Genomic DNA, 20,202 nt, shown 5'->3' with positions numbered 1-20,202 from the left:
AAATATATTCAATATAATAATTCAATATAATTTAATAAATATATTCAACATAATATATTCAATTTAATATAATTATAATAATATAATATATTCAATATAATAATTTAATAAATATATTCAATGAATATATTCAATTATAATAAATATAATTCAATATTATAATATAATATTCAATATAATGAGAAAGAGTTCTAATGATAGTACAGCTAGCTGTGGACTCGATACATGAAACCAAGGTAAATCTGATTAAGCTTTGGGATTAAAGTAGTTAAAAGTTTTAAAGTTTATTTCCTCCCTTATCTGGAAAAGAGACCAATTTCCTTTTCTTTCATATGTCCTGATCACGCCCAATCTCTCTCCCCTTTCAAAAACAAAACTAAATCCAAAAACTTGACACTTGTCCTCTGTGATTGATTACATCTTTAATGAACATCAGAGGCCTGGAAATAAACTTCATTTTTTGATTCACAGATATTAACACTGGACTAGATAAGTAGAAGAAATAACAAAACCTAATCAGATGTAACTGAATCCCATAAGAAAACATACATACATGCTGTTTCTTTAGCATTCTCATAGAAAATTTAAGCACCCAAAAGGCTAAACTGTAATTTTTTCAAAAATTATTTCTCCAGTGGCAATTTATTCAAAATGACCATCTATATATTACAAGGGTCTCAAGTGCATGATCAACTCAATTATCATCTAAATAGTTTTTATGTAATGTTATTAATGTGAACACATCAATTTTGAGGAAGAAATAGAAAGGCTCTGGCTCAACTATCTTTAGCACCAATGTGCTAAACTAGAAATAAATCTGAAAAATATGTAAATCGAATTTTAAAGTTACGTTCTTACAGAAACTTATATTGACTTATAGTTTCATTATAGTCTTCTTCCATTCTGACTGCTTTTCCAGTGGTCTCCTAACATTCAGCTTGAAAGATGTCTCACACTGGCTTTCCTAATCACCCTGACAGCAAGTTAAAGATCTACAAATAAATCCATATTTAAAGTAAGCTTTCAAGCAACCTTTCATTAAACAAAAATGATTTTATACTTTAATTTGAAATAGCTAACCTTCCATTGTTTGTTTTGGTAAGGTCCAGATTGTTTTAGTAACCCATACCATTCTTTGAAGCAAAATTCTCATTCTTGAGTGGCAAAAAATCAAACTGTAGGGCAACTCTCCCAAATTCTCTCGTATATCATCACCTTTACATAAGTTCCCTCTTCTACCCTCAGCCAACTTTCTCTTCAAGGAAATTTCCAATTGTTTGTATCAAGCCTCTGATTAAATGATGATAATGATTTTACACACTTAGCATGGTGCCTGGCACAGAATAAGCACTTAATATAAGTGAACTGCCATTATCTTTATTACAGTTATTACTATTATTTAGAGGTTCAGAACTTCAGTTCCTCCCATGGGGAAAATTATACAGAAGAAAATAAAGTCCTGTATTTCTAACATTCAGTGAGTATATTACACGCATTTAAATGATGATGCCAACAGCAGCATACTTAATACGGTTACTGACAAAGTCAACCTGTTTTAAAACAAGTATCACCACAAAAGAATATTACTAAAAATAATCACTACAAAGTCTCACTCTAACAATCTACAGTAATATTTTATGGATTTGATTATACATTATTACACATCCTTCAGCACAACAAACAATGTTTTATATGCAGGTCTACATTAGTCAGTTCCCACCATAAATTAATAACTAACTGTGCATTATAATATGAGCTCAAATACCTTAATCTTTAAGGTGCCTGTAATGATGGTAAGTGAAAAATATTTTCATGTGAGTAAAATTTAGGTTAAAATTAACATTATAGATCCTTTAAAAAAGAAAAGGAAATCATAAATAGGTAGCCTAAGAAACATGTGTCTTTCTAAATCTTTTGCCTTCCTGATGGTTGAATAGGCATGCCTATGAGCAAAAGATCCAGAGAGACAAGATGAGGGCAAAGAGGACAAAAATTGTCAGAATATCCAGCAACTTGAACAGAAATACTTCTAAAGGTTAAAACCAGATCCCTAGATAATGCGCCAATGCCATTTTACGTGGCAGTTGGCTATTACCTTAAAGTGATAAACAATTCTGCTCTTAGGAGAAAACCTGTTTCAGATTTAACCATATTATCCTTAAAGAATACTCAAAATAAGAAAATTTATTGTTTCAGTTTAAGAGAAGTTTTAAAATTAACATTTTTAGTTGACAGTTGTCCTAATACTTTTATCATATAAAACATGAGACAAAAACCAATATTATGATCTTCTTCTACTTACTTGTATGTTTCCAAATGTTTCATCAAAGGGATTTTTTACTATCAAGGAAAGAAAAAGAGAGAACTATTAGCATCATTTGAGAATGAGAATAAGAATCCCCCTAAACAAGCTCTCTGAAATGCCAGCATGTACTCTGCTAAAACTGAATGTAAACACACTGATGATAATGAAGGTTAGGGTAGTGATTTTTGAGACTTGCTATGTTTTCCATTCTTACTCTGAATCTGTGGTTTTCTCTGTAATAACTGAGAGCAGTGCTCTGGTGTCTAAGTGCCTGGGTTCGAGTCCCAGTTCCATCACTTACTAGCAACATGAGCGTGAACTAACATCTACTTGGCTACTCTAAGTTGTAGTTTCCTCACTGTTACAGAAAGGATGTAACAATGATTCCTACCTTGTGTAGTTGTTGTGAGGTAAACTAGATAACATGACTGGCCTAGTATCAAGCATTTAATACATGTTACCTGTTACTGTTACTGACTACATTGTTTCCACCACCAAACTTGATTTCTCTTCAAAATATAGATTAAAAGCAGTTGCTACTTAAGGAAATCTACAAGATGCTTTAAAACTAAACAATTCTTTCAGAATTCTGACTTCCAATGGTAAAACAAACAAACAAAAAACAAAAACAAAAAAACCCTCCCTAATCCTTGCTAACATCTGGAAAGGTGACAAGAAACAAATACACAAAGTAGCTAAGAAATGTCTCAATATCAAACAACTTTACCTTTCCAATAAATATTATAAAAAGGATTTAGCACTTTGCATCCAACTTCCCTACACCCACCTCTCCTAAAAAAGATACAAACAAGTTTATGGCTAAACATCTCTCATGGTTATTATTTAGAATCTCCTTTGTAACATCTATTTGCAAATTACATGCAAAAATACTCAAAGCTTTCAGATACCTGGATCTCTATAATCCAGGTCACAACTAAGACTAACTAGCCTACAAAGTAGTTCACACTGACCAGGTTTCCTTTCTGAGGTGCTTTTCTATTTTTATTTGAGAAAACAGGAAGTCCCATAGGAACCAGGAACTGCCTGATTCTAAGAAAGTTCATGTGTGAGGCCAGTTTAACAAGGTACAATAAAAAAGCAAGGAAAAGTATATCTTACAATCATCTAAAGGGATTTTGTAGACACTTTCTAAAGAGTAACAGGGTTTTAATGCTAGAAAAGAAAAAATTTTGAATGATAAAAGATCAAATTACTCAATAGGGGACTAGGAAGAAGAAATACAGCTTAAAGATTAAATAAAGTGTTATGAATCAGAACACGCTTAGACTAAAAAGATACTTTTTAATAACAATTTTTATTAATGTAAAATCTGAACAATTTAAAATGAAGTTGTATTTAGTTCAATATACTACCAAAAAAATTGCCTTCTTGATCTACTTAAACTGATCACACAATACTAAAAGGTCAAGTATTTTATTTGCTCTGTATAAGAAGAATAACCCTAAAAAAATTAAAACACACAGTTCTAAAAACAGGTTTTAATGTCTGAAGAAAAGTCATGAAGATAGCCTTTTTTTTTCTTTTGACTGTACACGAAATCCTTTTTGTCAAGATTATTAAATGGAAAACTAGCTCTTCAAGTATCTCCATGAAGCAGACTGTGGATGTTCTCCCCCTGGACTGTCCTACTGTGAATTTCTCACGACAGGCATCACGTGACACTATTTGTTTGCCTGGAGCCAAGCACAGTACTGGGCATACAGTTGGTGCTCAAAAAGTGCTGGTTGTGCTATCTAGGTTACATTCATCCTTCTTTATTCTAATCTGTGTGTTAACACTGCAGGAGGCTGGAGAAGGGTAAGTTCTGGGAAGGAAGGAGGACAGGATAACAAAGAGAAAGCTACAGAGCAGAACAATAATTCTGTTGAAAGCACTGCTCTGCCCTTTGCATCCTTCTAGATTTCTGCCTCTCGGTTAATGGGCTGAGATACCCAACAGTGTATCTTAAAAGCCAGTAATATACTTTCCATCCTACACACCTTATGTTAAGAAAATTTTTCCCCAATTTCCTATGACAACCACCAGCATTTTTGCAGCATAACTAATTGGCTATAAAATCACAAAAAATAAAAGAGGGGCATTCGTCAAAAAGGACATAATGAAATATGTAAGATGAATAACAAAGTCAACAAGACTTTATTATGAAATAAAAAATATTTGAATACATCAAAATGTAGCATACATTCACGGGAATATTGTGCCAATAACTGATTTTATTTTGTGGATTATACCTAAGCACTTGTCTTCAAAGTCTTTTGTTCATAGTATTATACAGTTTTTTGCTTGTCCCTCACTAGGCTTCGCACTTTTAACACTAAAATATCTTCCTTCATTAAGATAGGGACCAGTTCATAAATACTAGGATGCATATTTGTAAATAAGCTTCATATCGTGTTGTGAAACACACTTCTACACTGTTGTTTGTTCCTGGCACATTGTCACATATCCACTGATAGACATTCCAAAGTTTATGGGAAACATGGGTTCAAAGCTCTGCACCACTGTACAGACTATGATGAGGGCTAAGATTTATATAATATAAAAATGGGACTACTTAGTCAATGGAGACATGAAACTGTCAACCAGTTGGATGAAACCAAACTGTCAACCAGTTATTTACCTTTTATGGCAAAATTATTTTGTCATTAAAACACTTGCAGCAAAGATGCTTACAGCAAAACTACCTAGAACCACAACTATCACCTATTAACAGACCTATTAAATCAATAAGAAGTAAAAAGTAGCCTTGAGATTAAGCTTTAGAAGGAAACTTCATCTAAAAACAGCAATTCTAAAAAACCAAAAGCCCTCATTTCTAAAAGCAGCATCTTTTTATTAAAAGATTTTTCTTTATTTTTAAATAATCTCTGCACCCAATGCAGAGCTCAAACTCACGACCCTGAAATCAAGAGTCTCCTGCTCTACCAACTGAGCCAGCCAGGTGCCCCTAAAAGCAGCATCTTTATGTATCTAACTTTTCTTCAGTATTTCTAACACCATGTGTTAGTATCTTTTATCTCATCCAAATTACCTACAATGTTTAACGGAAACAACACATATTGCCACGTCACCTTTAGTGAAAATACTCCTCCCTGATCCCACCAATTGGGCATTTATAGAGAAGAAACCATATTCCAAAAGCATCCCACACCCCCCCCAAAAAAAAAACAAAAAAACAAAAAAAGCCACCTCATTTTCAAGCCTCTTTTCTAGGCATGGACCTGAGAGATAAATTCTTATCTCTTTTCCTAAAGCAGTGATAATACCTCACCGATATTTCAAACTTTCCACTTCTATCCCCTAAACAGCACAACCTTGAAGTCATTTTAGACCTAGTACTGTCCTTTATACCCTACACCCCCAATAGCTTCTCTTAACTGAGGTTTTTTTCTCAACTTCTGAGGTTGAGAAAAACTTCTGAGAAAAACTTCTGAGGTTTTTTTCTCAAACCTTCCTGGTTTCACCATGTCTCCTTCAATGTTCTTGTCCAGATTGTTTCAAACCTCAAATACACCAAACTTTTCTTAAGACTTTCACTTCTCATTCCTTTAAACTCCCCCAATGATTGTAAAAATCAAATTCCTAAAAACGTTTCTTTAATTATACTTACAAGATCCTTCAAAATTGTCCAATGATTTCCTATCACATTTTGCTTCAAGGAAATAATTCTAACTTTGTGATACTTTTCTATTTACTTAGACACATTGTTGACTCTGATTCTCCAAACCTTCGTCTCGCATCAATCCCAAAAATGTTATTAGTTTTACTGATCCTTCCCATTAACTTTTTTTCATTCTCTTACACTGAGATCAAATTCATTAACCATTACGAATGCCCAGGTAAAAAGGAAAAAATGAAGTGTATCAATCTATAAAAGTACTCACAAACTATATGTTTAATGTTGATCAAATAAATTGATATTGTCCTCAGAAAGGCTCCAGTTTGGTCACTCAATGCCAGTAAAAAGAAGAAAAGTCTGCGGTGCCCAAAGTTCCTCCACAAACTCAAAAAGAAAAAGTTTTTTCATTTAATAATTATTAAGTATTTTGTGCTAGGCACTGGAAATGTGACAGTAAATAAAATTTAAAAAATCCCTGCCCTCAAGGAGCTTATGTTAGAAAAGACAATGAACAGACACATTTTAAAAATACAGTATGGCAAATGGTTCTAAGCGCTCTGCAGGTAAAACACAGGAGAGAGGTGGTTAACGCACGGGGAGGAAAGCAGTATTAAAGCAGATGGTCAGAGAAGGCCATACTCAGAAGAATGCCTTTGGAGGGAAACCCGAAGGAGCACAGGGAACAAGCCATGTGGACACCTGAAGGAAGAAGTTTACAGACAGAAAGAATAACAAGTGTACAGGCTTGGAAGTGGTAGCATGCCCACCATATTATTCCCAGAAATGGAACAGAGTGGAGAGGGCAAACAGCAAGAAATGAAGTCAAAAAGGTAAGTTTACTTGAGGGAGCCAATAGCTACAGATAATGTAGGGCCTTGGAGACTTTTAATATTACTCTGAGCAAGAAACCTCACAGAATTAGAAGCATTTTATCTGGCTTATGTTTTAAAAAGAAAAGTACAGGGGCACCTGGGTGGCTCAGTCGGTTGAGCATCCGACTTCGGCTCAGGTCACGATCTCACGGTCCGTAAGTTCGAGCCCCGCGTTGGGCTCTGGGCTGACGGCTCAGAGCCTGGAGCCTGCTTCTGAGTCTGTGTCTCCCTCTCTCTCTGCCCCTCCCCCATTCATGCTCTGTCTCTCTCTGTCTCAAAAATAAATAAACGTTAAAAAAAATGCATAAGACGTATTTGTAAAAAAAAAAAAAAAAGAAAAAGAAAAAGTACATACAATAAGAGGTGGGCCACTCTCAAGTAAGTTTAAAAATCCTAAGCATTTAGAAAAGAAATGATCTGCCGTTCACGCCTCAGGAAAACTGCGGAAGTGGCACATTCAGGACACTTTCCTCCTGCCTTCTCTGGATCAGCACAGCCAATTTCAGTCAGCTTCGACATTTTTCTGTTCTGAGTACCTGAAACTACCATCAATTATCAATCTGTATACAAAAATATTCTGCCAGGAGGAACTGAATAGACATTTTTCTACAGACATACAAATAACCAACAGGTACATGAAAAGGTTCTCAACATCACTCATCATCAGGGAAATGCAAACCAAAATCACAGTGAGGTATCACCTCACATCTGTTCGAATGGCTACTTTCAAAAAAGATGAGATAACAAGTACTGAAGAGGGTGTGGAGAAAAGGGACCCTGTGCACTGTTGGCGGGATGTAAATTATTGCAGCCGCTCTGGAAAACAGTATGGAGGTTCCTCAAAAAATTGAAAATAGAACCATCATATGATCCAGCTAATCCCACTTCTGGGTATATATAACCAAAGGAAATGAAACAGGATCTTAAAAAGATGTCTGCACCCCATGTTCACTGCAGCATTGTTCATAACAGCCAAGACATGGAAACAACCGAACTGTTCATCAACAGATAAGTGGATAAAGAAGACGCGGCAAACACATACATACATACATACAGTGGAATGTTATTCAGCCAAGAGAAAGAAGGATATCCTGATACTTGTGGCACGGATGGATCCTTCATGGCACGACGCTAAGTGAAATAAAGTCTGACAGAGAAAGACAAATACTGGGGGAGATCACTTACATGTGGAATTTGAAAAAGTCAGACCCAGAAAACCAGAGTAGAGTAGTGGTGACCAGGGGCTGGGCAGCAGGAGAAACAAGAAGCTATTGGTCAAAGGACATAAATGACTAGTTATACGATTAACAAGTTCTGGGGATCTAATGTACAGCATGGTGATTATAGCTAGTAACATTGCAAGTTGCTAAGAGAGTAGATCTCGAATGTTTTCCACACACATAAAAAATGGTAATTATGTGACAGGATGGAGGTGTTAGCTAATGCTATGGTGGTAATCATTTTTGCAAATACATAATGTATCAAGTCAACACGCTATACACCTGAAACTTACACAGTTATATGTCAACCATAATTCAATAAAGCTGAAAAACAGTTCTGCCAGGAAGACATTGAGCCTTTGATCTTTCTGGTCTTCTTCCTTCTGCTTATTCTGTCTTCAAGGTCCCGTGTGCAGCTCTGCTATAGTCATAAAAGATGCCTAACCGCTGCAGTTCACTGCAGTTCACTGTGACCTTCCCCTTTTCAGAACCCCTCTGTATTTACTTCAGTATCTTTGCTAACTTATATTATGATTTAACTATTTGTTGGGGCACCTGGGGGGCTCAGTCAGTTAAGCGTCCAACTTCAGCTCAGGTCATGATCTCGCGGTTTGTGAGTTGGAGCCCCACATCGGGCTCTCTGGTGTCAGCACAGAGCCCACTTTGGATCCTCTGTCCCGGCCCTCCCTTGCTTGCCCTCTCTGTCTCTCTCAAAATAAATAAATAACTATTTCCTCCCCCAACAAGACAGCAAAATCTTTACCTATCTCAATGCCTTGAGGATATTTGATGCTAAATATATACTGAACAAATAGCAGCTTGAAGGCATACTGAAGTCTCCAAGAATAACAGCTTCACCAATGCCAGAGTAGTAGGCACTATAATCCTGATTACTCTGCAGCCTTCTTCTTTGAATAAAAAGGAAATTATATTTATTGAACTCTTAGTAGATTCAGGAATACTGATGCCATGTACGCAGGAGGTAACTTTCACCACTATTTTAAAGCAGGTATTACTCCCATTTTTATGTACAGAAATACAGATGCATTATGAGATTAGGATGCTTTCTTGCAGTTAACAGTTTTAAAAGCAGAGATTCATAACCTACATCTGACTCCAATGCCTACATTCTTTTCATTATATAAAAAACAACTACAGAAAAGAAAATATTTGTTTTCTTTGGTTTAAGGAAAGCATTCTTCTCTAGAACTCTCAGATATGGAATTATTAAACTTTAATCTCCTTATGATATAATGCATGAAAAATGCCCAAATGGGAATGAAGAAAAGACACCGCTGTTAGAGAATACACAAGGAAAACTTTTCAAAACCAAGTACCCTAACTGTAGTCCAGGCAAAGACGTTCCATGGTATATCAACCTATAAAGTGTCCCATGTCCACCAGGGGCAGCACTGGTCACTCCCCTGCTCTCTGCCGCCATGACACTTTGTTCATTAAAGCTACTATGTATGGGGCGCCTGGGTGGCTCAGGTCAGTTAAGCGTCTGATTTCAGCTCAGGTCATGATCTCGCAGTTCGTGAGTCCAAGCCCTGCGTGGGGCTCTGTGCTGACAGCTCAGAGCCTTGAGCCTGCTTCAGATTCTGTGTCTCCCTCTCTTTCTGCCCCTTACCCACTCACGCGTATTCATTCTCTCTCTCTCTCTCTCTCTCCCTCTCCCTCTCCCTCCCTCAAAAAATAAACATTAAAAAAAAAGTTCAGTCTGGAAAGCACTAACTGCAGACAGGCACTTTCAAAGACAGTCTCTTATAATTCTAAAACTCTGTGACCTTAAGGCTAGGTTTTAGTCTTTGGAAACTTCCAGTCATCTAGGCACAGTTAAATTCAGCTAACTAAATGACCAATTATCTCTGTGAGTTGTACCTTTTTGTAAACAGACATTCAAGCTCTCAAATCCCATCTTCTAGCTTTAGGGGTTTAAACAGAGCATAATTATATATAAGGAAATGGGGGGGGGGGCAAATGTTTCCAACAGCTGCAGAACACTGCACCTGTGTGTGTGGCAAACTTCTACATCTCACCATCAGCCAAACCGATCTAAAAATGGACAGGGTGAACAAGGCGGCACATTCTTCTGCAACATAGCACATTGCCCTTTTGTTCTCTGAGAGTTCTCTAATTGTTTCATAGCTCTATTAAATATAGTTGTTCCAAAAGACAGGAACAGTTCACATAAAGTATACTTAATATATTACTATGAATATGGACATTACATCAGCAAGCAAAACCAAGTTTTATGGACAAAAACTGGCTACTATGAAGCCTGCCTAAGGTGAACTCTTGTACCACCCCTGTTCTACTCGTAAATAAACTTTCCATTTTAACTCCACCTATCCATCTGGATTTACAGAGGTACAGACCTAGATGGGGATAGCAAGTGAAGAAAGGAAAGAGGGCAAAACCTCAAAAGCTTCTCCACTTTTCAGATCCTATAAGACTCTCAACTTTTCACTTGCCCTGCTTTAAGAGAGGCAACAGTGTGCACTCCTTCCAAAAAAAAAAAACAAAAAACAAAAAAACCAAAGAAGTATTCTTCACGAAAAACAGAACATACACCATGATTTTATAAAATCAAAGGAGTTTTAAATATGGATATCAAAGTACTAAAAACAAATACTGTGCCCAAGAAAATAAAAGAACAAAACTTATAGTTAAGTTGGCAATGGCCTTATTATTTGGTTGGTTCTTATTCTTCATCTCTGAAAGAACAATTATGGCCTCTTTCAACCTTGTCATCATTTGAAAATCTCACATTTGCTACCATAAAAATGAAGATTCCTTGGGGGGAGGCGGGCGGGGGGGCAGCGAGGGGGGGATAGCAGACTGTAATTGAGATGTCCGTCTTTATCCAAGCACTAATTTCACATTATAACTGTACCTCAAGTTTGAGATGTCTATAACAAAAACTGTAAGTAAGACTTCTAACCACAGATTGCTCAACAAGTATTTATGGAGCGTATTCTATAAACCATGTTCTGAGAACACAGTGCTTAAGGACTACTGGAGATAAACGAGTAACTACGATATATAACATACTCAATACAACTTTAGAGTTTAGTATCAAGTACTTTAGGAGTTCAGAAAGGGGTAAAAATATTTTGCCTAAAATACTTTTGAGCCTTAAAACAAACCAAGAGTAATAAAAGGGATTGAACTATCGAAAAATGCAACATCAATGAACCTCAAAAATATGCTGAAAAAAGCCTCACAAAAGAGTATTCTATGAATCCACTTACAAAGTTTTACAACACACAAAACTACTTTATGGCGAATAAAACAGGGACAGAGTATTGATGTGGCATATGAGTAAACTCATGGAGGTGAAGGCAGTGGTCTCTATCTGCAGGGATTCAAGTTGCACAGCTGGATGCATTTGTCAAAAGTCATCTGATGGTACACTAAAGACTGATACATCTGACTGTATGTGAATTTTACCCTAAAAAAAAAAAAAAAGAACCTCACCCTCAATAATATGCATGACATATGTAAAGATAAAAAGTATCCTGTCTTTAACTTACTCTGAAATACAGTTTTTGAAAGACAGAATGATGGATGGACGGAGTGATGGATAAGATATACAACAAAGCAAATACAGAAAATGCTAAAGTAGAATCTAGGTGTGGATACATGTGTGTTCACAGCATCAATTCTTTCAATTTCCTGTTTGAAAGTTTTCATAACAAAATGCTAGGGGAGAAAAAGTATTAAAACAAAATATTTACTGATGATGCTAAAATCCAATCAGAAAACTGGCAAAAGATCACTTTGATACCCAGACACATCAGGTAAAAACCCTAATTTTAAATATTGTACAAGAAAAACATTCTTTTCCTTCCAATTCAATCTAAATTTTTAACAAATCAAAAACTGAAAATTTCCTTTGCAAAAAAACTAGAAAAGTTATTGTAATATAAAGGTTTTTTTTGGTCTTGCCTTGTTCATGTATTTTACATGTACAACTTCAAAATACATTTATCTTTTTCACTAAAATAATGTCAGAAACTTGGCATATAGAAAAATATCCATAGGAGCTTGTGTCTGGTAATTTTTAAAGAGTAAATGTTTCACAAACATTCAAAATTCTTTTCTTACATGCTTCACTATTAAGTTGGAGGTAATTCACTTACCAGTGATTTTATAAGACTGACTTTATTTACCTAAAATCAATTTATTACTAAATTTGAAAGCCAGATGACTAGATCAAAAAAATATCAAAATTCTACACATTTAAGAGACTTTAAGAATCTACTCCTTCCCAAAATGAGCTCTGCTATCTTAATAGAGCATCCATAACTCAAGATTTGACAGAATTATTGATTACTGAATCAGAACTTACTAAAACTGAAGTTCCCATTCAAACAAAAATGTTTATCCAAAAGACTTTTACACTTTAAGAAAATTTCAAAGTTTACTCTAAGATAAAATATAAAGTTAATAATGAGCCTCTTCCCACCACAACACACACACACACACACACACACACACACACACACACACACACACACACACACACCCTAAGTTTTAATGGCTCAAAACTTCAGAGGGAAACAATTGGCTGCTGTCTCCACCTAACTTTGTCAGCTAAAAACACTTCTGTACCTTACTGATGTTGGGAGGAAAGGTAGTATATAACACATTCAAAAAAAAGACAAAGTGATATGTCCACTTAAATCCTAGCAGCCCATCTTACTATACTGCTCAAGGTCCAAAAGTTTGAGTGATCTGCTTTTTCAGTACTTTCACAGATCTCTTCTTGAAAACCACTTCTGCACATATGCCAGTTAAAGAATTATGCTATTGCATGGTGACAAGTGAATAGAAAAATAAAAGCAAGTCAACCCACAAAGGTTGGATACAAACCTATAAATAATACCAAGCATCTGTGCAACAGATAACTTGGCACCCAAACGAATTTATGCTAATGCAATACTGTAATCTATTAAACATGGTGACAGCTCACTGTATTAAGAGATTTTAAACATTAACTGTTACACACTAGAGACTATCTATGACACTTCCTCAAGGTTTACACTGCCAAGAATACAAGTGTAACTGTATTATAACAAGGTCTGTTCTGAAACAATATTGCTAAATGAGAATTGAGAGATCCAAAAGGAATCCGTGATACACTGAACAACCTATCCCCTGTGCAATGCAATAAAGCAACATGCATTTCCCATACAATTACACACCAGAGCTCTTCCAGTTTATATTCTCAATTACAATGCACTGTGTCTTCACACTGTAAATGATTACAGATAATTAGCTTTGTGTTTCACGAAGGCAATGTGCAGACAAGAAAACTGGAGAGAGAAAAGCTGCAGTGCAATGAAAAGGTGAATAGTACTAAAAAAAAATCTAAACGACGGTTCTCGTTTCATTTTTCTAATGGGGACAAGAAGTGTACCTGTTAAAAAGGAAAAGGGCATTATACGTATAAACAAAGCAAAAGATTAAAGTATGATCAAAACAAACATATGAACTGAATGTGGAACTGCAAAGAAAATCCCCATCATTGGCTTTATGACCAATGTGCTTAAAACTTACATCTTAACTTTTGGCTCTGGAAAAAAACAGACAGAAATGAAAAGTCACCAGGGAAATAGAGGTATTTGGGTATGTCATCATAAGGTCCAAAACAAAACCACTGAATAAATAAAAATGTAAGCAGTTACGACATGAGGTAAACTAGACTAAATAAGACTGTTTTTGTTGGTAAGAATATACAGAACCTTAAGAATAAAATGCATGCTTCCACATGAACGAACACAGTGGATGTTGGAATCATATCAGATTTTCAACTGACATCTAACGTCTCAGATGAACAGAAAGTATCTCTTCACACTGAAAAGGTAGTGGGGTAAAACTCGAGAGCAAGGAATGCTAGTTCCAACATGTATGACTTGTGTTCTTGGGCACTGTAGTAACCTAATGTAAAACAGAATGTTTGTAACTATGCACAGAGATACTGGTGGGGACACAAGGAGATTAATAAATCTTAGCTTTTTCTTCTTTTCCCAACCCTAGCAAGAAATAAAAAATAAACAGCACTCAGATTACAAAATAACACAATAGACCACTACTCCGCTTTTAATTTGCCTCTACCCTGGAGCTACTGGGAAGAAAGGACAAAGTTCTCAAGAAAATCTGTGAGTTAAGAAGAGAGGAAATGAAGACCCTAAGGTAAAACTCCCTGCCAAAAATTTTTATAATGCCTGCATTTTTTACTAATCACCAAAATTTTCATTTATCACAGATAGAATCTGAGATAATAAAGACCTTGTATTAAAAGTACAATTATCTTGAAAAGACTAGAGTTTTTACCAGTTGGTAAGTCAGCCAGTCATTTGAACATGACAACTGATCCCTTGACATTCATTATGAATGTCTTAAACACAAATTCTAAAATATAACCAGGATATATAATTTCCTTATAGCAAGCTTTAAAAGCAATAGTTCTCCATGTTTTTAAATGTCTATTAATTTTTGAGAGACAGAGAAACAGAGACGAGCGGGGAAGGGGCAGAGAGAGAGGGAGGCACAGAATCCCAAACAGGCTCCAGGCTGCAAGAGCTGCCAGCACAGAGCCCAACATAGGGCTCGAACTCACGAGCCGTGAGATCACGACCTGAACCAAAGTCAGACACTTAACTGACTGAGCCACCCAGAAGCCCCAAGGTTCTTCATTTTTTAAGTAAAAGGATCTCTTCATTTACATCAAGATGTTCAGATCCCCACAACAGTACTTTTAACACTCACTTATTAAGAAAATATGACAAAATTCTACGAAGAAAAATATTTTGTTTTCTAACCACAGCAGTATTGGTATACCATTGAAAACAATACACAGTATGAGAGGAGCAAATCATTTGTTAGGTCCTCGGACAACCCTTTGTAATGGGTACAGCCCCCAAGACGTTCTCAGCCCAGAAGTTAAGAATTACTGAAATAAATTCTAAATGAAAAATGTAGGCACCAACTATTCTACATACAAAGAAGAAGGATGATTTAGAGAGGTGGGGCCAAGCTCTGATTCCATATTGGCTCAATTCTCACGAAAGATAATCACATTATCAAATTTTATCATAAAATCATATGATTTTACAATCAGAATTCTACAATATTATGAATTTAATCAAATGGCTTTCCCTAACATTTGGCTAAAAGTAGCTGAACTGAGAGGATAAAAGGAGTTGAAATTTGGTAAAGGAGAGAGTATGTGAAAGAGGAATGCAGCAGAGTACAATGGTTAGAGGATGAGCTCTCAGGTCACACTGCTGGGATCAGCCACAGACATAACTCAATTAACTCCTCTGAACTACCACCTTGGACAGTCATTAACCTAATCCTCTGTTACGGAGTCCTCATCTGTAAAATGTTAAAACTGCTTAAGAACACTGAACGTTTATACTTGTCAAGCACTCAATACAAGGGCCTATTTTATTATATGGCATTATGCTGTTAAGTCATAAAAAGATGAATACTGTATGATCTCACTTATACATGGAATCTAAAAAAAACTGAAGGCATAGGTATAAAGAACATACTCGTGGTTGCAAGAGGCAGGGACGGGGGTTCATTTAGGTGGGGGTGTAAAACAGGTAAAGGGGGTCAAAAGACGCAAACTTCCAGTTATAAAGAGATTATTAAAGTTCTGGAGATGTAATGTACAGCATGGTGACTATAGTTAACTTCACTATACTGTATATTTGAAAGCTGCCAAAACAGTAGATTTTAAAACTTCTCATCACAAGAAAAAAAAAAACAAAAACAACAAAAACTGTAACTTATGTATGGTGATGGGTGTTAATTAAATTTACTGTGGTAATCATTATACATATATAAAATCATTATGTTGTATAAGCTAAAACTAATATAATATGTCCATTATCTCTCAATTTAAAAAAAGAAAAAGATTTGAAGTATTGAGCACTTAGATGTTTGGCCAAGATTACAGCAAAATAGCAGGAAGCTTAGGGCAGTATAAGAACAAGAATTAAGAGAAGGAAAAGTAGAAGAAAACATAAAAAGCCAAAAATAAATCTGCTTCCTAATCCAACTCCCACAGAACATGACCCACTGCACCGAGGACTCAAAAGTTAAACCAATAGTATATTAGTGCTAAAACAGGATACAATTTTAAATAAGCATCTATGGGCTAGCCTGGGAACTTAAACTTAAAAACAGTGTTGTTAAGGGGCACCTGGGTGGCTCAGTCAGTTAAGCATCTGACTTCAGCTTAGGTCATGATCTCGTGATTCATGAGTTTGAGCCTTGTGTCAGGTTCTGTGCTGACAGCTCGGAGACTAGAGCCTACTTCAGATTCTATGTCTCCCTCTCTCTCTGCCACTTCCCCACTCTGTCTCTCAAAAATAAATATTTAAAAAAAATTTTTTTAAACAACAGTGTAGTTAAATATTTCCAAGTTCAAGCATCTATCTTACACATGATCTGGAAAACAACCCATTCAAAAATTAAGGACTGCCCATCTTTCCTTTTGGAAGTAAACCGCTTGACTTTGTGAGCAAACATTCTCTAGTAATCTGAATGTAATTCAAATAATTTATTCAAATTCATTAGGAGATGTTGCTAAATATAAACCTACCATAAAATAGCACCTTGTAAAAGAATTGAGGTGATTTTTGCAATTCAAAGAGCATGATGAATGAGAGCACCCCAAAATCTTTCTCAAAAAGATACTGAAACCCTTAAAATTTTTCTTATGCCAACAAAAGCTTTATTAGTCACTCTGTTTTCATTGTCCTAAAGAGGAGCTAACTTTCCCCTTATTTCCAGGGACGGTCATGTGCCAGAATCAAAAGGCCATCGCGGGGTGCCTGGGTGGCTCAGTCGGTTAAGCGTCCAACTTCGGCTGAGGTCATGAACTCATGGTCCGTGAGTTCGAGCCCCATGTCGGGCTCTGTGCTGACAGCTCAGAGCCTGGAGCCTGCTTTCGATTCTGTGTCTCCCTCTCTCCCTCTGGACCCTCCCCGTTCATGCTCTCTCTCTGTCTCAAAAATAAATAAACATTAAAAAAAATTTTTTTTAAAGGCCATCCCTCCCTCCTACATGTCTAGTTTGAAAGGCTATACAAAGCAGTTTACAATAGGAAATTAGTGAAAAGAATATAAAGGAATATTCCCAATAAGAAATGAGTGAGAATTTAGGGATATCTTTTCTACTTTAAGCTGCTAAGAAGTCCTTTATACCACTTTATACCTTTATGCTATCAAGCATGGCTATTTATCTAGGGCAGGCGGGTGAGAGATTTCATTCTGCCACTGCTCAGCTACTTCTAATTGACTGTAGTGACTTAAGATTTAATTACTCCATATTTGTAGTATATTTCTATTAGACAGCTCTGGTCTAAACAAATCACATCTTTGATACAGTTTCAAATGAGAAATAGGATAAGAATTTCATTATGTGCTTCATATCAATCATCTAGGAGACTGAAGATCCTAATGCACTTTAAATCCCTTATAATTTAAGTAACATGACTTTAATATACTGCTTATCAAATGAATTTCATTATTTTATACCCCCCAATCTCTTGATTACCCCCCAGTCTACTGCCTATTCCCAGGGACACACCTTATTTTCCCACTTCAGCAATACTAGTACTCATGGCATCTTACAAACCAGCTGAAGAATAACATGTGACAGGCCATCCTTCTCTCCCAGCTGCACATGCAGTCTGTTCTTCAGATAATATTAACAGAAGCTTATGCTAAGACCCATCCACATTCCCAATAAATGTTTTTCTATCTCAAATTCACTACTATATTTTGGATTAGAGCAACATATCCCATCTCTGACTCTCAGATCAGCAAATCAAGCCTCTAGTGGTCAACAAGACTAAAATCTAATTTCATCTTGTGCTTCATAACCTATGAAGTTAACATAACTGCAAAAATAAGAACACTCCTTTGCAGCACCCAGAGATAAAGTTGATTAGGTAACATAAAAAGATGACTCCTTTTATCTGCTTGGACAACTTGAGATTAAGGTTGAAAAATACCGATAAGGATTATAAATGTAACGGACTCTTCTATTACTTATTAACATCACTGACAAGACATATCATACACAGTGCTGACCATGTGTCGTTTAATTAGACTACTATAGCCAGGAAATTCTAACTTACTGTATTAAAAATATAGAGTCATGTATCGCTTCAAATTTCTCCAAAGCATTTCCATAAACGTTATTAGTTTAGTTCCCTACAAAAGTCACTGGCTAGAAGTAAAGTTGATTTTACTATCCTCTAATCTGACAGATGCAAAAACCAAGGCCCAGAGGTTATGAGTGACTCAACTGCCCAAATAAAGTTGGTAGGTGAGAAAAGAGGCATAAAAAAAATCTGCTGCCTAGTGGTTTAGATTGTGGACCCTGAAGTCAGATCATGGGCTCAAATGCTAGCCCCAAAGCTTAGCCCCAAAACTACTAGTAGCTGAGGATCCTGGACAAGTCACTTGTAACTGTATTCTCTCTACATTTCAGTTTACTCATGGAGATAATACTAGTATAGTTCCACTCATAAAAATTAAGATGAAGTGCTCATACATACAAGGTTCTCAATAAATGCTTTTATCATTTAAGGCTTTAAAATCTGAAAGAAGGAACATTTGGAGATGACATGTCTTAAAAACAAAACAAGACTTTTTGTCATAAGCATAAGAATACTTCTAGAACATCTTGAACTATAATCATAAACACTTCATATTGATAACATTTCCATTTTTGGCAAATTCATTCTTGATGTCTCCTCCTTTAAAAAGAAGTGCTTTTTAAAGTACTTTTAAAAACCTGGGACAAATGAAAACTATTTCCTTGTATACAGTACACATTGTGGTAAACTCTACCATAGGGCATACTCAAATTTGCTGAAAATAATAATTATTTTTTTTAATTTGAGAGAGAGAGAGAATGCAAGCAGGGGAGAGAGACAGGGGGAGAGAAAGAGAGAGAGAATCCCATGCAGGCTTCACACTCAGCGCAGAGCCCAACATGGGCTCAATCTCACAACCATGAGATCATGACCTGAGCTAAAATCAAGAGTTGGACACTCAACCTACTGAACCACTCAGGTGCCCCCAGAAAATAATTTTTAAAGTCACGTTTCCTAAGTCACAATATACAAATCTATGCAGTGCTGCATGGGAACCAAATCTCAATTCTGGAGGATAGTTACTGCATAAATATTCAGGAGAAAGAAGAGAATACCACCACCATGTGGGAGAGAGGGAGGCAGTATGTCTGGGAGAAGAGTTTCAGTCCTATAATCCCAGAAAATATATACTCATCTTCTGGTATTAGTTGGCACATAGTAGGTGCTCAATAATTTATGAGTGCACGAATGGATGAAAAGGAGAAACTGAATTCTACTTCCAGTAAACTCAATCAAACAAGAAAATAACTGATACTGTGGGACGTACCCTTATAAACCTACAAAGTCATTAATAAGGCTGACCAAGCCATAACCCAGGGACTAGAAGAAACAGATATTCTAAGATCTCCCCTCTCCTAATTAATTTCAATGACCCTCTCTATATGGAAGTTTTTACACTTTATAAGTATAAAGTGCTTTCAAAAATTAGCCACAATCAGCAATTCCTTTTGTACACATACACATATAAAAGGAGTCCTTAACTGCAAAACAAAATTAATATTGTACTATGTGTTAAAATGCTCATTGCTCCTAAAGCCATTTTTTTTTCTATTCATGTCACATTCAAGGCAGGAAGTAATTGTTGGTGCATATTCACCATTCAATTAGTTCGGGACAGCTGAACTAAACCCTTGCATAGTTTTGCACCCAAGCCTTTTTTCTAAATGTTAGCTTGCCATTTGATATTGTTTTAAGCAAAAAGCTGTGAACATAGAGCAATAAATCTGCTACCCAGACAAAAGATGTAGTATAATTTTAAATCTATACCTCTAGAACAAAGAAAAAACTAAGACACCATAAAATTAATACATTATGGCTTCTCCATGATAAATCTGTTATCCTATTTTCAGACATTATTATTTGTTAGTATAATTTTTTCTTAAGAAAGAGAGCCACATGAGCAAGTGGGGGGATGGGACAGAGGGAGAGGGAGAGGGAGAGAGAAAGAGAGAGAATATCAAGCAGCCTCCACACTC

At 36.0% G+C, this 20,202-nt stretch overlaps 1 protein-coding gene across 2 annotated transcripts in view; it reads right to left on the bottom strand.

The window, feature by feature from the left end:
- Window positions 1-20,202, bottom strand: part of LEMD3 (LEM domain containing 3) — a 69,930-nt gene that overhangs the window by 38,002 nt on the left and 11,726 nt on the right. For both annotated transcript variants that reach the window (XR_006220038.1, XM_007099185.3), the window contains exon 2: window positions 2,303-2,340. Coding sequence is in view for 1 of the 2 variants with exons in the window: in XM_007099185.3 (XP_007099247.2) it covers window positions 2,303-2,340 (38 nt within the window). In the remaining variant the exon portion in view is untranslated. The remainder of the gene's footprint in view (window positions 1-2,302; window positions 2,341-20,202) is intronic.

The sequence above is a fragment of the Panthera tigris genome, chromosome B4 (genome assembly GCF_018350195.1).
Source record: "Panthera tigris isolate Pti1 chromosome B4, P.tigris_Pti1_mat1.1, whole genome shotgun sequence".
Taxonomy (NCBI): domain Eukaryota; kingdom Metazoa; phylum Chordata; class Mammalia; order Carnivora; family Felidae; genus Panthera; species Panthera tigris.
Note: the sequence above shows the minus strand (reverse complement) of the source record. Positions and strands in the feature narration are given on the sequence as shown.